At 41.0% G+C, this 25944-nt stretch overlaps 1 protein-coding gene and 1 long non-coding RNA gene across 7 annotated transcripts in view; one reads left to right on the top strand and one right to left on the bottom strand.

The window, feature by feature from the left end:
* Positions 1-25940, top strand: part of IFTAP (intraflagellar transport associated protein) — a 60647-nt gene extending 34707 nt beyond the window's left edge. For all 6 annotated transcript variants that reach the window (XM_048853730.2, XM_048853733.2, XM_048853731.2 and 3 more), the window contains 3 exons: positions 1647-1713; positions 13640-13770; positions 24686-25940. In XM_048853730.2, the coding sequence (XP_048709687.1) occupies positions 1647-1713; positions 13640-13770; positions 24686-24850 (363 nt within the window). In that variant the 3' untranslated portion in view covers positions 24851-25940. The remainder of the gene's footprint in view (positions 1-1646; positions 1714-13639; positions 13771-24685) is intronic.
* LOC142072527 (uncharacterized) overlaps positions 9056-25944 on the bottom strand; it is a 30162-nt gene continuing 13273 nt past the window's right edge. Inside the window, exon 2 of the long non-coding RNA XR_012668928.1 lies at positions 9056-10991. This is a non-coding gene — a long non-coding RNA (uncharacterized LOC142072527). The remainder of the gene's footprint in view (positions 10992-25944) is intronic.

Genomic DNA, 25944 nt, shown 5'->3' on the forward strand with positions numbered 1-25944 from the left:
TCTAACCAGTTTTTTTCTGTTAACAAGTTTATACGTTTAATATAAAAGTGTGCTCTTTGTAACGGCTTAAATTGTAAGGGGCTGGTTGGAGGGATTGGTCTTGAACTGGATGAGATGATTAAACCTTTTGCATCTCTAATTTCTCTGTGGTTCTGTGCTGTAAGCTCAGTGCAGTATGGGACAACTCTCCAACTCAGCAATGCTACTTCAAAGGAGCATAGTACGACTGTGCTCCAGTGTTTGCTCTGGTTTCCAGTTCATTTCCAGGTGTAATTCAAGATGCTCATTTTGACCTACAAATCCCATTCTGGATATTGTCTCTTCCCTTCTTTTAACCTGAGACTTGAGGTCAGTTGAGATGCTCTATCTGACAATCCCTGAATACGTTTGTCTGCGAGTTGGGGGAAAGGCATTCCCAGTGGATGGTTTCTACTGTGAAAGTTACTCCCGACTTTGCTCCTACTGAGCTCAGATTCATTGACCTTCATCCCATGTTGCCAGGGCAATCCATTTTTCCAGGCTTTTTCTAAGGAGCTTGGTTGAGTGGAATGGGAGGGGAAGGTCTCTGTTTTTTAGCATGAGGTTGAGTCATTTTGAGTTTTTTTTGTAATGTGTATGTAGAGACTAGACTGTTCATATGTTCAGAGTTGCAGATAGGCACATTGTTTATTAGCATAGTTTTCTACATCTCCCATCTAAGAAAAGCAAGTTCCAAGCCCAAGGAGGAAAAGTTTCCTGTCGTGTCTCTTGTATATATTATATATTTAATCAGTGAACTCATTTTATCATTTATAGGTGCTTAGGAGGGAATTCTATTTTGAATGCTTAAGAAGGTTTCAAATGGGGCAGAGGACTTTTTCTGGCCCTCTACACCCCTCGGCACAGAGGGTGAACTTAATGAGTGAAATTTTTTCAGATTTGAATATTTATAAAGTTGTGCCTGACCATTATGTGGGCAACACTGGAGGGTGGGGAGAATCTTTGTGCCCCCTCCCACTATGCACCCATGGAGAATTTGAATGATAAAGCAATATTCTTACAAAGCACTTTAAATATGCCTAAGACATTTTAAAATGGCCATTGTTAAGGCTAAAAAAATAATTTAAAAAGTCCTGATTTAAGTCTGAAAAAAATTCATGTAAGTTGTTTCTTTGCTTTTTTCACTTCAGCCAGTTTGAATACTGAAACTGTAATGGTCAGTTTCTCTTTTCTTTAGAGTCAGTTTCACTTTCTGGGTCTCATGCAGTAGATTTCCAAGACTGCAGAGTAACATTTGGCTCCTACTCCATTTACAGAGAAAAATGGTTTTACATTCTTGTAAGTTATGAAAACGTTGTTCAAATTAGGCATACTAGAATTTATGAAACATATTTTTCTCCTCCCGAAAACCTAACGTTGATACTAAACTATTTGTTAGTGTTTCTTTAACTACTTTTAAAAATACAGAAAGGATACCAAACATTTCTTTCTTCCTTTCAAATAATATTTTAATAAATTTTCAAACTCCTGTAAAAGCTACAGAGGAGAATGGAGAAACTGATGTTGACAGTCATAATTTTTGCTTTGCTCCAAGTTGCGGTGAGAACAATGGAAAGAATAGACTTCATTTTATTTGTTCAATCTTTTGGTTTTGGGTCTTTTCACAGGTGGGCAATTACTTGGATTTGGAAGATTTTGACACAGATGATGAATTTGGTCAAGGGACATATAGTGGTATGTTTCTTTTCCTTCGCTCTTGTGATTGCTCTCTGTCCCTAGCTCTGAATGTATGAATTTTCTTTCCTCTTTAGATTCTGAATCAGGCTGTGGTTAGGAAGAAATAACTCACGCCTTCACTCTGGAAGAAAATATTGAAATCATTTCTTTATCCAAGGTTGTGAGGAGTTCAGTACAAGTGTAACCCCTTGGGGTTAGAAAGCATGGCCCCTTTAAATCTTTTTCCTAACTGGGGAGAGGGAGCAGTGAGAGAAAGGAGGGAAACTCCAGGTGGGGCTCTGGAGCTTGAGAGAGGGAGAAGGTCTGCAGCAAGCAGGCCCTCGCAAAGTGAAGAGAGAGAACCTGCCTGAAGCCCGGGAAGGACAGGGCGGCCGATCGGGGACACCCCAGGACAGGAGCCAGGAGGAGCACTGTGCCAGGGGGGAATCGCTTGAGAAGGACAGGCCAGAGCTGGACCCAGTATCACTGCTGCCCAGAGCTGCATGGGGCTGTGAGTACTGGGGCTTGTGACTCTGCATTGGGAATAAGGAGGGAGGCTGCTAGCTACTTAAGTGGGGAGGTGGTCGTGCTTTGTGGCTTTGCAGAAAGTGGCAGAAGAGGGCACTGGAGGGGTTTGTTGGGGAAAGTTCACTGGTGCCAAAGACGACCAGGAACACCAAAGACTCAGCACTGGACTGGAACTTTGCTCAGGACTCCTGAACTCTGTATGCATACATATAGCACAGTCTGAAAGGGCAGACACTGAGCAACCACTGGGCCTGTGGGGTCTTGGTTTGGATGCAACCCTGTTCTACTGTTCCCCCTACATATTCCCTTGTTGTTTTTCTCCTCTCGTCCCTCTGTAAATAAATATTTCCCTTTGTTATATCCCTTGTACTTTTCCGGTGTGTGTGTGTGTGTGTGCAGTCTGGGGGATTTGGAACAGGTGCCCCTGGGGTGGAAGGGATTTTTCCTGCTGCATTCCTGCGCACGCCTTCTCTTGGCCAGAGCTGCCTGCAGAGCAGACTCCATCTTGGCCACGAGGGTGTTAAAGTTACACAAGTAACAGCCTAAGATTTATTATTCTGGCTACTGATGAATGGTATTTTTTGATAACTGTTCCTGAATTTTTGTCCACACTTATTTTGTCCAGAAATCATTTAGATTTTTGCAAAATTTCTCAACAAGGCTACCAAGAGATGCAGAATCCTGAAGTTCTGTATGTTTTTACTATGGAAAAATAATTTCACTCAAATGTGGACCCACGTTCACTATAAATATTTCATTATAGTGTTAACATTTCACAAAGTTGGACCCATGTTGAATTTGTAGGGACATGCCCCACAAGATTGCAAATATTTCATTGCAGATATTTCATACACCTATAGTAATTTTAGCCCCCTTCCCCCCCAAAAAAATCCTACAGGCTCAATTATGCTAGCGTCTGTCCTAGATACTTGTGTGTCCCCCACCACCCACCATTACCATTGTGCTTCAGAGCACCTTACACAGTCTTTAACATATTTATCCTCACAACACACCTGTGAGATAGGAAAGTGAGGCACAGATAGACTATGCAGCAATTAAACACCCATGGCTGGCCCAGGTCAGCTGACTCAGGCTCACGGGGCTATAAAATTGCTGTGTATAGCTGTTATGGTTTGGGCTGGAACCTGGGTTCTGGGGCCACAAGAGGGGGGAGGGTCCCAGAGCCCAGGCTCCATCCCAAGCCGAACATCAAAAATTGTTTAGCCCTGCAGCCTGAGCCCTGTGAGCCAGTCTGTCCAATGGCACTTTTATTCCACCGTAGGGGTACCTTACGTGTCTTGCCTAAGATCACACAAAGAATCTGTGGCAGAGTATGGAATTGAATGGAGGGTTTTGAATCCACAGTGAGTGCTCTAACTGCTTGACTATCTTTCACTTCTCTGTGTGTACAGAGCTTCCATTGATGCCAGAGGGCCTGCAGGATTGGGCCGTCAGTCAGGAGAATATGAGGTCTGGCTTTAATTCGCAGAAGAAAGCAAATAGAGAGTTAATGTTTCTTCCTTCACCCCTGGCATTTCAGAACACGGGCTCTGATATTGCACTCCTACATTAGGTCCGGACGGCAAAGGTTTCTATTCAATGTGATGGTCCTTAGTTCCCTCATTTTTCCCTTTATAGATGTCTAGGACTCAGGTCTGAATACTCTCTCAAATTCTAAGTATATCTGTTAAAGAATTAAGGGTTCCATGACTGCAGTGAGTTTACTCTCTACGCTGCCTTTTGACTGGAAACCTGAATTCAGATCTGGTTTATATCACTAGTGAAATGAATTAAGTCAACTTAATCTAGTCCATAGTGAACACCTGTATCTATTTCAGAACAGGTGACAAGGTGATAGCTCTGAAATAATTGGCAGTAGGGCTGTAGATTAATTGCAGTTAACTCACACGATTAACTCAAAAAAATTAATCGCACTGTTAAACAATAGAATACCAATTGAAATTTATTAAATATTTTGGGATGTTTTTCTACATTTTCAAATATATTGATTTCAATTACAATACAGAATACAAAGTGTACAGTGCTCACTTTATATTATTTTTTATTACAAATATTTGCATTATAAATATGATAAACAAAAGAAATAGTATTTTTCAATTCACCTCACACAAGTACTGTAGTGCAATCTTTTTATTGTGAAAGTGTAACTTACAAATGTAGATTTTTTTGTTACGTAACTGCACTCAAAACCAAAACAATGTAAAAATTTAGAGCCTACAAGTCCACTCAGTCCTACTTCTTGTTCAGCCAGTCGCTAAGATAAACATGTTTATTTACATTTACGGGAGATACTGCTGCCTGCTTCTTATTTACAATGTCATCTGAAAGTGAAAACAGGTATTTGCATGGCAATTTTATAGCTAGCATTGCAAGGTATTTACATGCCAGATATGCTAAACATTCGTATGCCCCTTCATGCTTCAGCCACCATTCCAGAGGACATGCTTCCATGCTGATGATGCTCATTAAAAAAGTAATGCGTGAATTAAATTTGTGACTGAACTCCTTGGGGGAGAATTGCATGTCTCCTGTTCTGTTTTACCCACATTCTGCCATATATTTCATGTTATAGCAGTCTTGTATGATGACCCAGCACATGTTCGTTTTAAAAACACTTTTACTGCAGAATTGACAAAACATAAAAGAAGGTACCAATGTGAGATTTCTAAAAATGCTACAGCAGTCGAACCAAGATTTAAGAATCTGAAGTGCCGTCCAAAATCTGAGAGGGACGGGGTGAGGAGCATGCTTTCAGAAGTCTTAAAAGAGCAATACTCAGATGTGGAAACTACAGAACTCAAACCACCAAAAAGAAAATCAACCTTCTGCTGGTGGCATCTGACTCGGATGATGAAAATGACCATGTGTCGGTCTGCTCTGCTTCAGATCGTTATCGAGCAGAACCCATCATCAGCATGGACATGTCCTCTGGAATGGTGGTTGAAGCATGAAGGGATATATGAATCTTTAGTGCATCTGGCATGTAAATACCTTGCGACGGTGGCTACAACAGTGTCATGTGAATACCTCTTCTCACTTTCAGGTGATATTGTAAACAAGAAGCGGGCAGCTTTATCTCCTGCAAATTTTAACCAAACTTGTTTGTCTGAGCGATTGAATGAAGTAGGAATGGGTGGACTTGTATGCTCTAAAGTTTTACATTGTTTTATTTTTTAATGCAGTTATTTTTTTTGTACATAATTCTACATTTGTAAGTTCAACTTTCATGATAACGAGATTGTACTACAGTACTTGTATTAGGTGAATTGAAAAATACTGTTTTTTTTTACAGTGCAAATATTTGTAATAAAAATAAATATAAAGTGAGCACTGTACACTTTGTATTCTGTGTTGTAATCGAAATCAATACATTTGAAAATGTAGAAAACATCCAAAAATATTTAAATAAATGGTATTCCATTATTGCTTAACAGTGCAATTAATCACATGATTAATTGGCATTTCTCACTCATGGCAGATCCAGCACTAGAATAGCACAGATGATGGTCAGGAGTGAAGAGCACTGGCAAAGGTGTATAATAGCTTGCACTGCAGCTTCCCACACTTGCCTAGCTGTATCATGCACTATCAGTCATTTTTGTGAGCATTAATATTAATCACATACATTTAAAAACACAGAGTTAAACAGATTGCATTTAAAGAGGTTGAAAACTACAAAAATGATCATCTGCTTGCCCTGCCTAAAAATAGATTTATGGTAGGAATACAAACCATATTGGGTTAATTTGGCAACTGCTGCTTTTAAGGGTGATTATAAAATAATGGTACCGTTCTACCTTCATTACTGCAGATTTATCACTGGGCTAACAGTTATCCTTTTATGTGACACTTGATTTGGTTTGCAGTAGCTGCTCTCCTCAGCTTGTCCCACGAGAAAACCTTCATTGCACAATACCCTTTAATGCAGGAGTAATCCTTATCAACACTCAACAATCTACAGTGTACATAACAACACTAAGGCTTTATATAGTGTATTATAGCCTTAAAAGCTCTGCACAGATATGAACTAATTCCTCATAATTCTTCTGTGAATAAGGTAAATAGCATTCAAAGTTACAGGTGGGGAAACTGAGGCACAGGAGTTAGCTGTATATTACCTATGGCAACAGTGGAGACAGTTGCAAAGCTGAGATAGAATTCAGGAGTTCTGGGCTCCCAATCCAGTGCTCTGACTGCTAGACCTCACTGACTGGTTTGTATCTTGTATGGTAAAACCATCATAATAAGCCTAATGAGAATGAAGGTACTGTCCCCTCTACTGTAGAATACACACCTGTAAATAGTGTAAATCTTAAAAAAATTGTTAATCAACACAAGACAGTGCAAAAAGCATAATTGATTGCAGGTGTTAAAATGTCCCAGTTCAACCAATACTTTTTTTGGGTTTATCCTGGAAGAAATCACACTCTTTTTCTTCCCTTTTTTAAATTCTGTGTCCAACTAACCTGTCCTTCCAGGGCAGGATGTAGCTGCTGCTTATGAACAAAAGAATTCATAGAAATACAATGGCCTCTATAAATCAGCTGGCCAATGTATAAAAAAATTATAGTTAGTTTAGTTAGACAGCAGTCTTGCAACTGAAAGCCTGGAACTAGTGCTTTGAATTGTGGGAATTTGACATAACTCTGGTTAGCCATGCAAATCTCATTCCCCAAACCATAGCTTTAACCCACAGTGTACAGACAGCACATGCATGGTGGGCCATTTAATCTCTCTCTTTCTCATTAAATTTAATCTCTGACTGTAAGTAGCTTAAAGCAACAATACAAAGGATCAGGAATTCTCATGGGACATTGAGAAATACCTGGTTTCCACACTGTGGCAGCATAATTCATTTTACATCTAACCTTTTTCAGGAGTGTTGACAAATCATTTTCTGCACTGCTCCAAGAATGGCTCAATTACTGGGTCTTGTCTCAGTAAAATGTAAAATTAAAAAAAAATCCTGTACGCATAACATCGATAAAAATCTTAAGGACACAAGTAAATATAAATGCAAAATGATTTTGAGTGCTGTATGAGCGGAACAGCATCAGAAATAATACCACTTAGCACTTATATTGCACTTTTCATCTGTAGATCTCAAATGCTTAATCATTATCCCCATATTACTGATGGGGAAATAGAAGCACAAAGAGGGGCTTAAGTGATTTGTCCAAAGTCACTAGGAGAACCCTCCCGACTTCTAGTTTTAGGGCCTTTTCATGGACCACACCCTCTCCCAGTTAAGCTTAAGCTTTCTATATATAACCTCCTGATTTTTAGGGGTTCATAACTTCATGGTAAAAATGCCCTCCAAATACGAGCTCACTGGAACTTGGCATTCTGTAAAAGACAGTCGCTGTCACTTCCAAAACCTCTTTTAAAGGTGATGTGCAAGAGAACTAAAGTAAAATGGTGCGTACACACAGAGACATATTCAAATAATTCCAAGAGATAATAAAAGAGCTATCTGGCTATTGATAGATAAGATTTGGGTTTAAAGAGATTTTATTGCATGATGTGATTCCCCCTCCCCAGGGCTCACCGTCTTTTAAAATCTCTATGGAAAATTAGTGACCAGAAAAAACAGATTTCCTTGAAATAAGTGAATCAGGGCACATATATGGAAATATTATTTTTTTATTGCTAAGGGCCACTCCCAGGTTATGATGCATGAGCTAACACTGCTTCAAATAATTCTTGGCAGTGCAGATTATAATGGCTCTGAAGCCTCATTTCAATTTACTGGGGAGAATGTTCCACGTACTGGGATGGGGAATCTAGTGTGTGACTCATCTAGAGCCTGATCTTACCATATTGAAGTAAATGGGAATTTTATCATTGACTTAATTGAGAGCAAGACCAGGCCTTAAATACAATGATACCAGTATGAGAGGCCTGTCAATGGGCTACTTGTGTGAATAAGGGTTTGCAATATTGGGCCTTAGGACCGGCAGCGAAGAATAATACAGTATCCTGTTGAAACTGCAGGGTAAATACTGGAATGCAGAAGGGAGTAATTTTCTAAGGCCCCAATTCAGCACATCCCCATTCAGCAAATCACCTAAGGCCTGGTCTACACTGGGGGTGGGGGAATCGGTCTAAGTTACGCAACTTCAGCTACGTGAATAACGTAGCTGAAGTCGACATACTTAGATCTACCTACCGTGGTGTCTTCGCTGTGGTAAGTCGACAGCTGATGCTCCCCCATCGACTCCGCCTGCGCCTCTTGCTCTTTGGAGTACCGTTGACGGGAGAGCGCTCGGCGGTCAATTTATTGCATCTAGACTAGATGTGATAAATCAACCCCCGCTGGATCGATTGCTGCCTGTCGATCTAGCGGGTAATGTAGACAAGCCCTAAGTTTGTGCTTAAGTAAGGAATTTGCTGAATAGGGATGTATGTAAGCATTTACAGAATGGGGCCTAAAGGTCTAATTGCAATACACTCATATTGAGTGGCATCTTCCTCCGCAAATAGTCCCATTGGAATCAATGTAATTGAAGAGTAACAAACTATTCCACATGGGTAAAGGTATCACAACCTAGCACTGAGCTGGTTTAGGACCACAGGACATATAAACCTGATTTTCAAAGGTGCTGAGTACCCACAACTCCAGCTGAAGACAATGAGGGCAGTAGGTGCTTAGTACCTCTGAAAAATCAGGCCAGATATCATCAGTTAACAACCACTTTAAGTTTTTCTGTGGGTGAAATGGATCATTACCCATTATTTTACAGAATCCATGCTTCCTTGTTTCCATTTTGAACTGATATTTACATGCAATAAAACAGCTTGGGGAACCAGATTCAGAGTAAGTACTGTGAGGTTTTTTTAATACATGGGGGAAAAAAATCCACGAATAGCTTGTTGTTCCCAGCCACTGCAGTTTTAGCACCGCTTCAAGACAGTTTCACATGATGCAGCTCTCTAGGGCTGATAGCCCGACACTTGAGAATCAGAGGAGGTAGAAAGCTTAAAAGCTCAGTTTCCCTATTTATTTACCAAACCTCCTGACACCCCTTAGCAAAATATTTTTGTCAGGTGAGTTCTGAAAGTGGTAACCTACTTGGGCCCATCTATAGTTAAACATGGCGGGCTATAATGAAGATAAACAGTCAAGACTTTGAATTTCTTCACACTTGTGAGTTCAGACCAGATCCATAACATTAGCTTTTGTTTTTTTTAAGTTTAATTAAAATGTCAATGCTACATAACTACCTAAGAAACTGGCTCATTTAACAGTGTTCACTGATTTAGCAAGCACTTGCTGCTGATCCATCATAACACCGAAGACTAAAGATAAGAGAATTGTTCAGTTTCCGAATCTGCCCTGCTGTGCTGTGTTGTATGTTACTAGAATCCCAGGATTTCACAACCACATCATCCAGGAAGGTGATTCTCCACAGTATTAAGCAAGGTGCATTCCAAATCCTTCTTGCTTTTCTGATATCAGTACCTCCTCAGTTACCTCTATCTATATGCTGTCATTGGCAGCGTCCAAGGCAGTCCTGTTGCTAATTAATCACCTCCAGTGACAATGTAATTAGTAGCTTAATTAGGATCATGATCTTCCACTAGTGCTGTAGCATTGGGCTAAGCCAGCTGTGAGGTACTGGCTAGATCTTACAGAATCCTACAGTTCCTGTGGAACCTCCCACTAGGAAGGAAGGCTGTCAAGACTCCCTAATTTTTCTCTCTGAAGGAGTTTCTTGATTAAACATTACCAAAGAAAGCAGCATTTACTGATTAGGCTCTCATTTGCTGTTGCACAGCCAGGGTACAGAGAAAATGCTCATTTCTGACATATCTACTGGCAAACAAAGGTTGTTTACCACATTCTTATGGTGATAATTGAAAGAAATCTGAAACATTGTTTGCATTACTAACAAGCTTTAAAAAATTAGGACTGACATCCTGAGTATGACAAAGCACTTCTTGCTGAAAGCAAAAATAAATTTCCTTCTGTTGTCCTAATTTGTAAGTGTTGTCTTTTGGAGATCTTGCCAGATGGTTTCATTATGGGGGTTTCCCTCCCCTTCTCTCTTCATAAATTGGTCTATTGGGAATAAACAGTGGTATATTTGTTCTTTATACAGAAATGATCAACGATATACATCAGGAGGGAATGCTCAGGCCTGCCTCCTGCAATAAGTACATTGAGCAAGTGAATTTGAAACAAGTTGGGGGAGATCCCACCATATTTAGATGTTGGCCCACTTCTTCCTTCTGTAGCAAAGGAACAGTTTTGATCCCTATGAGTCATAAACGAATGGGTGTGTTTCTAGTGAGGTCCTGCAGGGATTGGTTCTTGGTCCTACACTATTTAAGTTTTTTTAATGACCTTTAATGAATAAGAAAATATAAAATCAAATATAAAATCATAAAATTTATCATATCTGATAAAGTTTGCAGATAACACAAAAATATAGCTAAATGTAAATGTATACATCTAGGAACAAAGAATGTAGGCCACTCTTACAGGACGGGTGTGGAGGGATTGTATCTTGAGAAGCAGTGACTCTAAAAAAGATTTTGCCACCAGGCCCCCCAATCAGCTGCACATGAGCTCCCAGTGTGGTGCTGTGGTCAAAAGGGCTCATGCAATCCTTGGATCCTAGGAAGCTGAAGCAGGAGTTGAGAGGTTATTTTACCTCTGTATTTGGCACTAAAGGTTACTAGTCCCACTGTATTTCCTGCTGAATACTATGTCCAGTTCTGGTGTCCACAATTCAAGGATGTTGCTAAATTGGAGAGATTTCAGAGAAGAGTCATGAGAATGATTAAAGAATTAGAAAACAAGTCTTATAGTAATAGATTCAAGGAGTTTAGTCTATTTAGCTTAACAAAGAGAAGGTCAAAGGTTGACTTGATTACAGTCTATAAGTACCTATTTTCACGGTTCAGGACAACTTTAACTATATCTCCCCTCTATGATCCAGCAAGGGCACCAACTTTTAGATTTCCAGCTCACAGGTATCACGTCTCTTGGGTGGAGGCCATGTCTGTCTCCCTCCTGACTAGGGTTTTTCTATGCTGCATGGTTCCCTGCCTACACTGTGAATTCCCTGCCTAGACAGACCAGTGCTGCACTTTGTTTTATCTTCAGAGGCCACACAACCCTATATAATCAAACACAGTTATTAATATAAAAGCATTGCAGAGAAAACATTAAAAACAATAAAAGTACCTACATGTATGCTAATAAGCTTACCTGAGATCATCCCCAACTCCAGGGATGGGCAACCTTTAGCCTGCGGCCCGCGCTGCTTCCCGCAGCCCCCATTAGCCTGGTACAGTGAACTGTGGCCAGTGGGAGCTGCGATCGGCTGAACCTGCAGACACTGCAGGTAAACAAACTGTCCCAGCCCGCCGGCAAGTTTGTCTGATGGGCCACGTGCCAAAGGTTGCTGATTCCTCCCAACTCCAATAAGAGCTCTGGCAGATGTTAGTCCTCCCTACCCTTCCCTAAGGATTGCTCCCCTCCCCCGGAGAGAAGGTTCTGTCTGTTTGCTGGATCAGGACGAAGACCCTGACACAGTGTAAACTCAGGTTGTTTATCCAAAAGTCCTTTCTTTGTCTGTTGGTCTCTGGAGAATCCAATTTGATCGAATATACGTGAGCCATTCCAGGTGGTGGTACCTCTCTGCAGGTGTTACAACATGAATAAATTGGTCTGACCAGTCTCACATCCCACCACTGTTCTTAATTCCTGAAGGACTGTGGTCACCCTCCATCATGGAATTATATACAATCCCTGGCTCAGAATGATACATAAACATAATATAGTAAGATCTCCCAAAGATCCCACAGGAAATTGCCATATCTATTACACCTACATGGGGAACAAACATTTAATAACTGGCTCTTCAATGTAGCAGACAGAGATAAAACATGATCCAGTGGCTCAAAGTTGAAGTTAGATAAATTCAGACTGGGAATAAAGCATGCTTTTTTAACAGTGACAGTAATTAACCACTGAAACAATTTACTAAGGGTCGTAGTGGCTTCTCCATTACTGACCATTTTAAAGTTCAGGTTGGATCATTTCCTAAATGATATGTTCTGGGAAGTTCCATGGCCTGTGTGGTGCAGGAGGGTAGACTAGATTATCACAGTGGACCCTTCTGGCCTTGGAATTGATGAATAATGGAAGGAGCTTCCTCTGCAGCATGGGGCAAGGGTCACTTGCAGATTTAAACTAATGTAAATGGTGGAGTCTCTGTAACTTGAAATCTTTGAATCATGATTTGAGGAATTCAGTAACTCAGCCAGAGGTTAGAAGTCTGTTATAGCGATGGGTGGGTGAGGTTCTGTGGCCTGCAATGTGCAGGAGGTCAAACTAGATCATCATGATGGTTTTGTGGCCTTAAAGTCTATGAGTGGTTGAACATGTCAAGGCTTAGCACACACCTATTAGCAACCTTATCCAGGTTCTTTCTGCCTTTCAAAAGGCTTTTTCAATCTAATGGACCTAGAAGATGCTCAAATATTATGGAAATGAGAGCCAATACAAACCCCTAAGATACAAAGATTTATGGAACAAACTACAAAGAAATAAGGCTGAAAGGTAAAAACTTTTATTCCTGGACTTTCATCTTCTGGCTCATGATTTGAATCTAATTTGAGATCCCAAGGGGGATGAGCTTCAACTCTTTAATAAAGAAGAGTCCCTTTTACAAAGCCACTGTGTATATTCCTGCTGACTTTGACACAATAAACAATCTTCAGATGAAGCTAGGCCTCCCTGGGACATCCATCACCTAAACGGGACAATGGGACTACATAAATTCATCTCCTGAATTTAAACTGGGAAGTGAAGAGGTGTGACTGGAACATTGCACCTCCCAGGTGCCCCCCCAAACCCACAAGTCACCCCAGGGGGTAGAAGAAGTCTTTGTCTCCAGGATCCACTGAGACAGGCTCCATCCTATCCAGTTTACAGATGGGGAAACTGAAGTGAAGTGATTTGCCAAAGGTCACCCAGCGGGTCAGAGCTGGGGATGGAACCCACGTTCTCGGGCTCCCAGGCCACTGACTTCTGCACTGGCCCTTGCCTCCTCTTTTGAATAGAGGGGCATCCAGACCCAAACTTCCTGAGAGTTTGGGGGTCTCCACGATATATGGTTTTGATTTAACTTATTTGAGAAATTGGGGCCAGCCATCAAGTTCAAATCCAATTTGACTTCCCCAAAGTATAGGCATTTTTTTGATCTGGCTTTTGGTTCAGGACTGCATCTGCTCTAAAGATAAGTACCTGTATTATATTTTGTAGAACAAGAAAAGTATAACACAAGTGCTACTGAGCTTCTGAGCTCTGCAAGGTTTTAGAGTATGATTTTGCTAAATTATACGTTGAGTGGAAGGATTGAGTCAAGTGTTTTGTATTCAGCAGGGTCATTAGTGCTTCCAGGAGAGGTGGAACAGACAGCGACTTACTATACACCTTTCTTTGATCAGCCTACTAATCTGGAGTTCGGGACCTTGCCAATTACACGACCATCAATCAGCAAAACACAAGAGGTATGAGATCAGATTTATTTAAACATAGTTTTCTTTTTGCAGAGTGAATTTTAATGCTATTTCCATACAGGAACAGAGGGCTGTGGAGGGAGCTTTGTGGAACTGACTTGAACGGAGTTAGCAATTCATTTTTAAATATATTAAAAAAAATTAATAAGTTAAAGTAATTATGCTCTTTGATGGAACAGCTCCTGATTAGTGATGCACACTGCTGCTGTATAATAAATGAGCCGGTGAAATATATCACTTTTTTGCTTACCTGTAATTTTAGCCAGTACATTTTTTATAATTGGTAAAGCTCACAGGTTATTCAAACAAACCTTTGCAGCTCCTGACCTTTTAACAAAACATTAGGTTACATAGAATGAGGGACCAATTAATTTCCTGATGCTTTGGCAGTATTACACTACACTTAAACTCTTGCTGGGGTGAGTGCAGAAATCCATGTCCCAAATTGCAGCTAGCAAACAGTTCCTTTAATGCCACATTAAAAACAACAAAACAAAACAAAAAATAATCCCTCCCTAGAACATATCTTGACCACAGAGTTGGAGTTTATCTTTTGGAAATTATTGTCATTGAGATGCAATTCAGTATTAGCACAGGCTACCAGGTGAAGTGAAAAGGACCGCACCATGACATGTCAGCAATCATCAACAATCAATATATGTTTTAATTTAAATTGCCCCTTCCTCTTAGAATTTCAGCCCCACTCACATCAGAAATGTAGGTCTAGAATGCGTGCAGGCTTATTTCAAGTCTTTAAACCTCCCGACAAATCAGCCAGTGTGAACATTAACTTTAGAATAAGGAATTTTTCTGTTGCAGAGGTGGTGTGATGGTGGTGGTGTTGGTTTTTTGTTTTGTTTTGGGTTTTTTTGGTTAATCATTATAATAGACGTTGAAATGTTAAGGTTGCTTCTGGCTAAAATGAGGCAGCTTTGCTAGTGTCATTTGGTTATTGATGTCCTGTGAGGCTTAAATCAAGATGGTAAAGATGTGTGACCAATGAAGGATTGATGCTACTGCATTGCATATGCAGTTTTGCCTGCTGAGCTCAAATGTATTTGATTCTTTGAAATCAACCCTAGAAAATATACTGTTAAGACCAATTCTGCATTGGCAGGGAGATGGACTAGATGCTCTAATAGGTCTTTTCCAGTTCTAACCCATATGGTTCGGTGATTAAAATAAAAGCCTCTGGATGACCGATAACATGGTAGTTAACCTCCATCTTTATACCTTTAGAAATATACATTTTTACACAAAAATACTATGACATATTGAAATGCATAGCCCAGGATATTAATGTATGGGGACATAAAGAAGAAGGGGGTTGCAAAAATCTCAAGTGTTAATAAATGAATGCACATGACAATAGAAGGTACAACTTATGAGAGGTAGATGGAAAATCCCATTCGCAGCAGCATTTATTTCTATTAGAGGAACAGTTTGGTCATACAGTAGAACCTCAGAGTTATGAACACCAGAGTTACAAACTGACCAGTCAACCACACACCTCATTCGGAACCGGAAGTACACAATCAGGCAGCAGCAGAGACAACTCCCTCCCCCAAACTAATATAGTACAGTATTGTGTTAAAAGTAAACTATTAAAAAAAAAGGGAAAGCAGCATTTTTATTCTGCATAGTAAAGTTTCAAAGCTGTATTAAGACAATGTTCAGTTGTAAACTTTGAAAGAACCATAACGTTTTGTTCAGAGTTAGAACACCTCCATTCCCAAGGTGTTCTAACTCTGCGGTTCTACTGTACATAAAATAAACTGAGTGTTATAGGGGACAATGGAAGGATGTGAAGGTGTGCCAACATGCTCAATGCTTTACCAGACACAAAATGAAGCTAGTTCCTACCTTAAATTATACACGTGTTTATGTCCATCCACTTAGACAATATAGTTACAGCCTAATTTTCATAGTTGCTGAGCTCCCACAATTCCACTTGAAGTCAATGGGTGCTGCGAGTGCTCTGTACCTTGATAAACAAGTCCTAAGCTCTTCAGGGCAGGGAACCTGCCATGGGATGTGGGAGAAAATTATTTCCAGAGGCTCGAAAGAGTACAATCATTTCCATCCCTTCTTTCAACCCAAACATGTCCCGGCCCATCAAACCGGCTGTTGGAGGAGGGCAATAAAATATGGCTATCTATGCTGTGTTACTAGGATTCGGCTTTTCCATTCCCCACCCCCAAACCACTAGCATGCTACAGGATGCTGATGTGAGTCCATGTCCCTAACATTCCGTGTGAGGGACTTGGGAGAATGTGTAGTTTTCATCAAATGGCCACAGTTAATGTGTTTAACTGAGGGGAAATTACATGCAAATGTGCCTAGTTGTTAAAGAGACTCTCATCTTCCTGAAAATTATCCCTCTCTTAAATGCAATGAGAACAAGCCATGTTAGTCTGTATTCGCAAAAAGAAAAGGAGTACTTGTGGCATCGTAGAGACTAACCAATTTATTTGAGCATGAGCTTTCGTAAGCTACAGCTCACTTACCTATAGTCTCTTACCAAGATCAGGTCCCATTGTGTTAAGTGCTGTACATACCCATAGTAAGAGCAAGGGCTTGCCTCAAAGAACCTCCAGTCTGAAGACAAGACAGACAAAGGGTGAGAGAAGAAAATGCCGTATGTCTATGCTGCAAAAAACCCCTGCGGCACCAAGTCTCAGCCTGGGTCAACTGACTCAAGCTTGCGTGGCTCATGCTACAGTGCTAAAAATATCAGTGCAAACGTTCCCGCTTGAGCTGGAGCTTGGCTTCTGAAATCCACCCCTCTCTCTGGGTTTCAGAGCCCAGGCTCCAGACTGAGTGGGAATATCTACACTGCTATGTTTAGCCCCATAGTGTGAGCCACATAAGCCCAGATCTGTTAAGATGGGCTCTGAGATCGCTGCCATGGGTTTGGTTTTTTTGCAGTGTAGACGTACCTATCGGTTAAGTAACTTGTCCAGTGTCACACAGGAAATCTGTGGCAAAAGTGTGAATTGAAACTAAGTTTTGTGTTGCTCACCTCAGTGCCTTAACCGCCAGACAATCCTTCCTTTCTCAAAGTGTCTTAGCTCATCATAATCTGCGTGTGTACTCTGCCTACACATGTTTTTTCTACCTTTTCCACATGGGTATTGAGCTGATCAGTTTTCCCTTGAACATACAATACATTCAGCAGTGTTTGTCTGTGGGGACAACCCTTTACATAATTTAAACAAGAGAACTGTAGATTGCCCTGAGTTATGCAAAAATAGAGGTTAGAAAGGACAGAATCAAGGCTTTTAGTTCAATGTATCTGCACAGAAATTAAATAAAAAGAAACTGAATTGCCAACTATTAATAGACTTTTGAAACTCTCAATTTAGGGTGTTTTATTTACAACATTACTTCGCAAAGTGGCCTCCAGCAAAATGCTCCAGTTATTAATCTGAACATTACATTCCTTCCTCTTTAATTTGGATTTGTGGTAGCTGTGAACGAAAACGATTCTTCCTTCAGAGGTGTGTCTGTTCGAGTAAATCACATGGGCAATCTTAAGAAAACTGGCAGTTCTCTAACAGAGCACAAATTCTATTCCCAGAGAGCTTCCAGAAAAGATTTCAATTAAATGTTAAATTAGACATACGCATATTTCTCTCGGCTCCTTAGGCAAAAATAACAAGATAATAACTTGATTCACTGTTGTTTTTGTTCAACTGTGAGGGATTCAGTGTTCCGTAGCAGAATTTCTTCCTTTTGAAATAAATCAGAATTTCAGTTTGTAATCTAAAGGCCTTTGGACTGATTTCCTTCATACAAGGCTGAAATGAACTAATACTTGGGAGAAGATAAAAACCAAACCAAACCCACTGCTTTCAATGCTTGCCTGAGAGATGAAGCACACAAATAGACATACAGCTGAATTAGACTTTTTGAAACTTGCAATGAGGAGATAACAGAGTGAAGTCTGGTGTGTTCTACTCTTACATCCAATTTCATTTGGAATTACATGTACATTTTTCTTTTTTACAAACACTTTTCCATTACACATCTGCATGCTCATGAAATGGTTTAGTTAAATGCAAATCATGACAAGGTCATAGTGGCTGAATGTGTTTTCTCAATACTCTAATAGCGTTGGTGCAGAGGTGACAGATTTGATTTTGTAGAATTGCTGCAAAGGTTCACTGCAATCTGAAGTTTTCTTAATTTAATTACTTATAATCATGGTATCAGCCGCTATGGCAGCTACGGCAAATGGAAAACACTTTGAGATTAAATAATACTTTATGGGGTTTGGTTTTGGATTTTTCTCTTAACTGAACACTTAGAAAATTAAGATGGATCATTGTTAGATCTCAAGGGCCTCCTCCACGGCATGGTATTTTAACAGGCTTCTCCTGGGAGAATTCATGGACTGGGTACTGAGTGGGTTGAGGGACTAGAACTTTAGTTTTGGTGGGTCAAGAGAGCTTGTTTGTGGATATTGACTCAGCTGAACTTTATTTGAATGTTATTTATAAAAAACCATGGGTATACCATTCTGCACCTAAGGTTTGACCCAAAGCACACTTAAATCAATAGAAAGAGTTTCAGGAAGTAGACAGGTACAACTGATGAATGGAAATTAAACAAATAAAGACATATAACTACCATTCGTGCGGTCCGTTCATATCTAGAGTCAGTAGTTTTAGCTTCTGCAGAGAACAAGCTTTTTGGCGGCAACACTAATTCTTGCAGCGGAGCCACAGTTACTGACCTGCTGCAGATCCGAAATCGGATCCTGCAGACCCTTACTCATGTGAGTATTCCTTACTGAAGTCAGTGGGATGACTCACGTGCAGGATCAGACTCTTATTTCCTAACTCTAAGTCTGTTCAGCACCAGAAGGTTGATGAAATTTAAGCCATTTGCATAGAACAGAAATATAGAAATTGAACTTCTGAAAGTGCATCCAAAAAGAGAAGGGAAAGCATTCTAATTCTTCCAAAGAGACTTACATCTAAGTTTAATGCTAGTCAGACTCATTGAGACCTGGAAGATTCTACTCCCACATATTTAATGTTGTGCATTTCCTTTGGTTTTTTTCCTGCAGATTTTGCAAACTGGAGGGTAAATATTTTTGATTGTAAGCCATCCCCTCCACCAAAACAAAACAAAAGAAAAAAACAGTCATGCTTCAAGATAATGAGGGGACACACATTGCTGCATTATTAGCTCTGCACGATCAAAAAAACCTCATTAAAATCATCATGATTGCTTCTTAGCCTTGTGACTAAAATCAAATGTAGAGTATGGTCAGTAAAAAGAAAAGGAGTACTTGTGGCACCTTAGAGACTAACCAATTTATTTGAGCATGAGCTTTCGTGAGCTACAGCTCACTTCATCAGATGTTTACCCTGGAAACTGCAGCAGACTTTATATACACACAGAAATCATGAAACAATACCTCCTCCCACCCCACTGTCCTGCTGGTAATAGCTTATCTAAAGTGATCAACAGGTGGGCCATTTCCAGCACAAATCCAGGTTTTCTCACCCTCCACCCCCCCACACAAATACACTCTCCTGCTGGTGCTAGCCCATCCAAAGTGACAACTCTTTACATAATCAAGTCGGGCTATTTCCTGCATAGATCAAGGTTTTCTCACATCCCCCCCACCCCCATACACACACAAACTCACTCTCCTGCTGGTAATAGCTCATCTAAACTGACCACTCTCCAGGTTTAAATCCAAGTTAAACCAGAACATCTGGGGGGGGGGGGGGTAGGAAAAAACAAGAGGAAACAGGCTACCTTGCATAATGACTTAGCCACTCCCAGTCTCTATTTAAGCCTAAATTAATAGTATCCAATTTGCAAATGAATTCCAATTCAGCAGTTTCTCGCTGGAGTCTGGATTTGAAGTTTTTTTGTTTTAAGATAGCGACCTTCATGTCTGTGATTGCGTGACCAGAGAGATTGAAGTGTTCTCCGACTGGTTTATGAATGTTATAATTCTTGACATCTGATTTGTGTCCATTTATTCTTTTACGTAGAGACTGTCCAGTTTGACCAATGTACATGGCAGAGGGGCATTGCTGGCACATGATGGCATATATCACATTGGTGGATGTGCAGGTGAACGAGCCTCTGATAGTGTGGCTGATGTTATTAGGCCCTGTGATGGTGTCCCCTGAATAGATATGTGGGCACAATTGGCAACGGGCCTCCAACGCATTATTAAGGATCTACAACCTATCCTAAAGGATGACCCAACACTCTCACAAGTCTTGGGAGACAGGCCAGTCCTTGCATACAGACAGCCCCGCAACCTGAAGCAAATACTCACCAACAACCACATACCACACAACAGAACCACTAACCCAGGAACTTATCCTTGCAACAAAGCCCGTTGCCAATTGTGCCCACATATCTATTCAGGGGACACCATCACAGGGCCTAATAACATCAGCCACACTATCAGAGGCTCGTTCACCTGCACATCCACCAATGTGATATATGCCATCATGTGCCAGCAATGCCCCTCTGCCATGTACATTGGTCAAACTGGACAGTCTCTACGTAAAAGAATAAATGGACACAAATCAGATGTCAAGAATTATAACATTCATAAACCAGTCGGAGAACACTTCAATCTCTCTGGTCACGCAATCACAGACATGAAGGTCGCTATCTTAAAACAAAAAAACTTCAAATCCAGACTCCAGCGAGAAACTGCTGAATTGGAATTCATTTGCAAATTGGATACTATTAATTTAGGCTTAAATAGAGACTGGGAGTGGCTAAGTCATTATGCAAGGTAGCCTGTTTCCTCTTGTTTTTTCCTACCTCCCCCCCCCCCCCCCCCCCCTCCCCCCCCCCCCCCGATGTTCTGGTTTAACTTGGATTTAAACTTGGAGAGTGGTCAGTTTAGATGAGCTATTACCAGCAGGAGAGTGAGTTTGTGTGTGTATGGGGGTGGGGGGGATGTGAGAAAACCTTGATCTATGCAGGAAATAGCCCGACTTGATTATGTAAAGAGTTGTCACTTTGGATGGGCTATCACCAGCAGGAGAGTGAATTTGTGTGGGGGGGTGGAGGGTGAGAAAACCTGGATTTGTGCTGGAAATGGCCCACCTGTTGATCACTTTAGATAAGCTATTACCAGCAGGACAGTGGGGTGGGAGGAGGTATTGTTTCATATTCTCTGTGTGTATATAAAGTCTGCTGCAGTTTTCACGGTATACATCTGATGAAGTGAGCTGTAGCTCACGAAAGCTCATGCTCAAATAAATTGGTTAGTCTCTAAGGTGCCACAAGTACTCCTTTTCTTTTTGCGAATACAGACTAACACGGCTGTTCCTCTGAAACCATGCTATGACATGGAATTCTTAGCACAGTTTTCTCACACCAGCTTCCATGCCTGCTTTCACTTCTGCAGCTTGAAAAGCTGCTCATCCTGCAAAAACATTGATGTAAGATCTTTAAATGCCACAATAATCAAAATCAATTTTCATCCCAGAAGGCAGAAAACAGATTCAAAAGGTCATCAATTTAGGTGGTCCTGAAAACTTCAAGGGAATATGGGGGGAGAGAGGTGGGAGAACACTTCTGCACCAGGATTCTGTACCGTAAGAGATCTAAAGTAAAGGCTAGACATTTCCTTCCATAGACTACAATTTAATGAACTTGTTTGAGGAGAAATAGGTGGATTATAATAGAAAACCTATGTGTGCCTGCTTCAAGTTACATTTTACTACTTCTGCCAAGGTCATTGTTGAGACCAGAGTTTCTGTCATGAAAGTGCCAGTGACAAAAGTTAATAATAGTATCACAGGAATTAGAAATAGGAAAGATCTATGACAGTGGGGTCATCTGGTCCACCCTCCTGCCAGTACAAAATTGTTCTCCAGTGCGTTGGCTGGTCTTATTTAAACTGACTCAAGAGATGGGGCAGTCCTCATTGGAGAATAGTGGGCAGTATAACAGCTCATGCTCAGGAAATTGTTCCTGATATTCCACTCACATTTTCCCATTAATTTTGTTGCATTGCCCCTCGTTACACCATCTGGCCTCCCCTCCCTTGAACAATCCAAGGTTTTACTAATTGATGAAAAAATCTCAACCCCAGTGTGTAAATAGTAAGATGTTGAGAATCTGGCACAAAGCTGCATGTTACACAAACTCAAGTGGAAAACAGAGCAAAACAAGTCTAGGCGGAGATTTTCGAAGGTGCTCAGGAGATTAATGCACACATCTTTTCTCTGTTTTGCACTCAAGTGGGTGTAACATGCTGATTTTTGTGAATTCTGAAGTGTCCCATCACATGCAAAGCATTTGGGGCTCAATCTTGCAAAATGATCTTATCCAGCACAGCACCTAAGCATGTGCTTAACTTTAAACATGCTTATTGTCAAGCATGTGGTTAATCCCACTGAAGTCAATGAGGCTATTCATGTGCTTAAACGCTTTGCTGGCGTGGGGCTGGAGTTTTCAGCACTTTGTAGCATAGATTTCTTGCTGCCAAGAAAAAACATCTTCCTAATAATGAATTGTCTATGATTATTGAAGCCCCATAGGGTGTGTCTACACTGTATACTGAAGCTGGGCTCTGACTCAGGTTGGAGCCCAAGCCCCACTTCTGTCCACACATAAATCAGTCTGATTTGGGTCAGCAAGCACTCAGGTCCTGAGTCCTAGGGCCCTGCTAGTTGGGTGGATCAGAGCCTGAGTCCCACTGTGACTTGGGTCCAAGCCCTGTCATTTAGCAGTGTGGATGCAGCTTGAACCACAGACTCGAGTCAGAAGTTGTGTGACCTTCGAGTCAGAAGGTCTTCACAGTATGGACATATTAGCATAACTGTGAGACCCAGGTCCAGCAACTATAAACTTGTCAGCAAGTTAAGGAAGTATGGGCTGGATGAATGCACTATAAGGTGGGTAGAAAGCTGGCTAGATTGTCGGGCTCAACGGGTAGTGATCAATGGCTCCATGTCTAGTTGGCAGCCAGTGTCAAGTGGAGTGCCCCAGGGGTTGGTCCTGGGGCCGGTTTTGTTCAATATCTTCATAAATGATCTGGAGGATGGTGTGGATTGCACTCTCAGCAAATTTGCGGATGATACTAAACTGGGAGGAGTGGTAGATACGCTGGAGGGGAGGGATAGGATACAGAAGGACCTAGACAAATTGGAGGATTGGGCCAAAAGAAATCTGATGAGATTCAATAAGGATAAGTGCAGGGTCCTGCACTTAGGACGGAAGAACCCAATGCACAGCTACAGACTAGGGACCGAATGGCTAGGCAGCAGTTCTGCGGAAAAGGACCTAGGGGTGACAGTGGACGAGAAGCTGGATATGAGTCAGCAGTGTGCCCTTGTTGCCAAGAAGGCCAATGGCATTTTGGGATGTATAAGTAGGGGCATAGCGAGCAGATCGAGGGACGTGATCGTTCCCCTCTATTCGACATTGGTGAGGCCTCATCTGGAGTACTGTGTCCAGTTTTGGGCCCCACACTTCAAGAAGGATGTGGATAAATTGGAGAGAGTCCAGCGAAGGGCAACAAAAATGATTAGGGGTCTGGAACACATGACTTATGAGGAGAGGCTGAGGGAGCTGGGATTGTTTAGCTTGCAGAAGAGAAGAATGAGGGGGGATTTGATAGCTGCTTTCAACTACCTGAAAGGGGGTTCCAAAGAGGATGGCTCTAGACTGTTCTCAATGGTAGCAGATGACAGAACGAGGAGTAATGGTCTCAAGTTGCAGTGGGGGAGGTTTAGATTGGATATTAGGAAAAACTTTTTCACTAAGAGGGTGGTGAAACACTGGAATGCGTTACCTAGGGAGGTGGTAGAATCTCCTTCCTTAGAGGTTTTTAAGGTCAGGCTTGACAAAGCCCAGGCTGGGATGATTTAACTGGGAATTGGTCCTGCTTCGAGCAGGGGGTTGGACTAGATGACCTTCTGCGGTCCCTTCCAACCCTGATATTCTATGATTCTATGATTCTAAACCTAGGTCCAGCACACCCAGGTTTAGAGTGCAATGTAGACCTACCCATAGAAATATTATGGTAAATTGGGCAAAGCACAGGGACCAGTCCTGTACTGGTGGAGAACAGGGAGGATGTAAAAGATGTGCTAACAAGATGTTCCCATCTGTAATTTCTAGGATTAATTTATCTAATGTCTTATTGAAAACATTTTATGCTATGGTCCCTCTGCTTGTCCTTATTAATATGCAGCCTTTAAAATATTATGATTTATTTACTTATCCTATTTATAAATTGTGCCAACTAAAGTCTTTTCAAAACACATTTATAATTTAAAATATTCAGTGCAACATATGTCAGCTGAGCCAATATTGACTAATTCTGCAATACTGTACTTCCCATCAACCAAAATAACCCACTGCACACCTCTGCAAGCAACTTCTTCGGTTAAAGGAAACAGGCCTTGCAGTGTTTTAATAACTGAAAATTGATTATGCTTCTTTGCTCCTTATAGGCATTCCCATTGCTACAAAATGTAGTATCAGTTGAGTAAACAGCACATAAAACTAGCCAAAATCTTAAAGTTGTGGGACCTATCCTTGCAACTTAACATATAGCTCTACATATTTTTTCCATATCCTCACAACCCTGCTGGTACAAGTGGTGGAAATGTAATAGTTGTATGCAAGGGAGGTTTTTTGATTCCTTGCCTTCAGCAAAAATTAGTTAATGATATTCGTTCCAATACAGTATGGTACAAATGGGGCACATTAAATGGCTTAAATTAGGTCAAATTGAATAATTGAATTTATTCTTTTACTTAAAAACAGCTTAATCAGCTGAGAGTGCTGGAGTCTAAAAATAGTTTAATTAAATATTAACCAGGTGTTTATGTTTTGAGCTTCTTTATCGTTACTTGCTGCTGTTTTATTTATATTTCTATATTTTTCCCTGTTGCAGCTATGTGGGGATGAAGTTCAGCTGTTCTCCCTTGATGAAGAATTTGACTATGACAGTGTGGCATTGACCCCCAAGTTCTCTGAGGCTGAGATGAAAGCCATTATAAACTTGTCTGTACAGAAAAAAGTAAGGCTTGGCCTCAAGTCACCAGGATGTGAAGACTGAAGCTGACGTACCTTGCTGGGCATTCTGTTATTCAGCTGGAAAAATATTTTTAAGGGGAAAATCCAGCTCCTTCTTCTGCCATCATAGAGGGGCTCTTTTGCAATAGAGCCAGTGTGGGCCTGTCATAGAACCTGTGGGATGTTCATATACCCTGTGCAGCATGGGGCTGAAGTAGCCTCTACGTAGTATTATTATTCATTATTTGTATTACTGTAGTGCTTAGGAGCCCTAATCATAGATCAGGACCCCATTGTACTAGGTGCTGTTCAAACACAGAACAAACAGATGGTCCTTGCTCCAAAGAGCGTACAGTCTAAGCATAGCAGCTCCACAGCCTGGAGGGTAGATTCCTCTCTCTCTGCCCCCTTTACATATCCCTAGAACCACTTTCCTAGGTACTCATACTGGATGCTCTGATCTGGATTTGTTCCTATATGCATACAATTCCTACATAGATCAGTGGGTTTTGAAAGACTTAAGCCCTGGTTCTCAGCCCCAGTTCCACTTGCTTTGTTGTTCTCTGGCAGCACAAAGCAACAGGAATGGTGCCTTAAAAGGCAGCTAGGAATTCCTGGGGTGAAGAAAAATCCTTGAGTAGCATATAATGCTCACAGTGCTAGAATAATGACTCCTTAGCGGGTCAGTATAAGCTGGTGTAAATTAGAGCAGCTCTATGGCTGCTCCAACTACATTTTGTGCTGGCTTCAGCTCCCAACCAGCCCAGTGCTGTCTCAGAGCCGTTTTTGCCTGGCTCCCTCAGGAGTGTAAACACGAGCTTGTGGCAACTGAGCATTCAGCCTTTAGTCTCTTTTTCTAGCATTATAAAGTGTAAAGATACAGAACTGTAGACCAATGATCCAACCCAGGAAGAATTTTGAGACCTGTGTGATTTCAGTTCTTCAGACTAGTAATATTCCTATTTTTTCAGTGTTTTTTCCTAACCTGAGTTTGAATTAAGTGTGTATAATTCCTGAAAAATCACAGTAATGTCTCTTTTTTTTGGTCACAAAAAAGTCTTCAGGGCAGGAGAAGCAGAAAAGCAGTGATTTCACCCATTACCTAACTTGACGAATAAAATTTAGTCTGTAAATATG

This window comes from Caretta caretta, chromosome 6, assembly GCF_965140235.1.
Source record: "Caretta caretta isolate rCarCar2 chromosome 6, rCarCar1.hap1, whole genome shotgun sequence".
In the NCBI taxonomy this organism is placed as follows: domain Eukaryota; kingdom Metazoa; phylum Chordata; order Testudines; family Cheloniidae; genus Caretta; species Caretta caretta.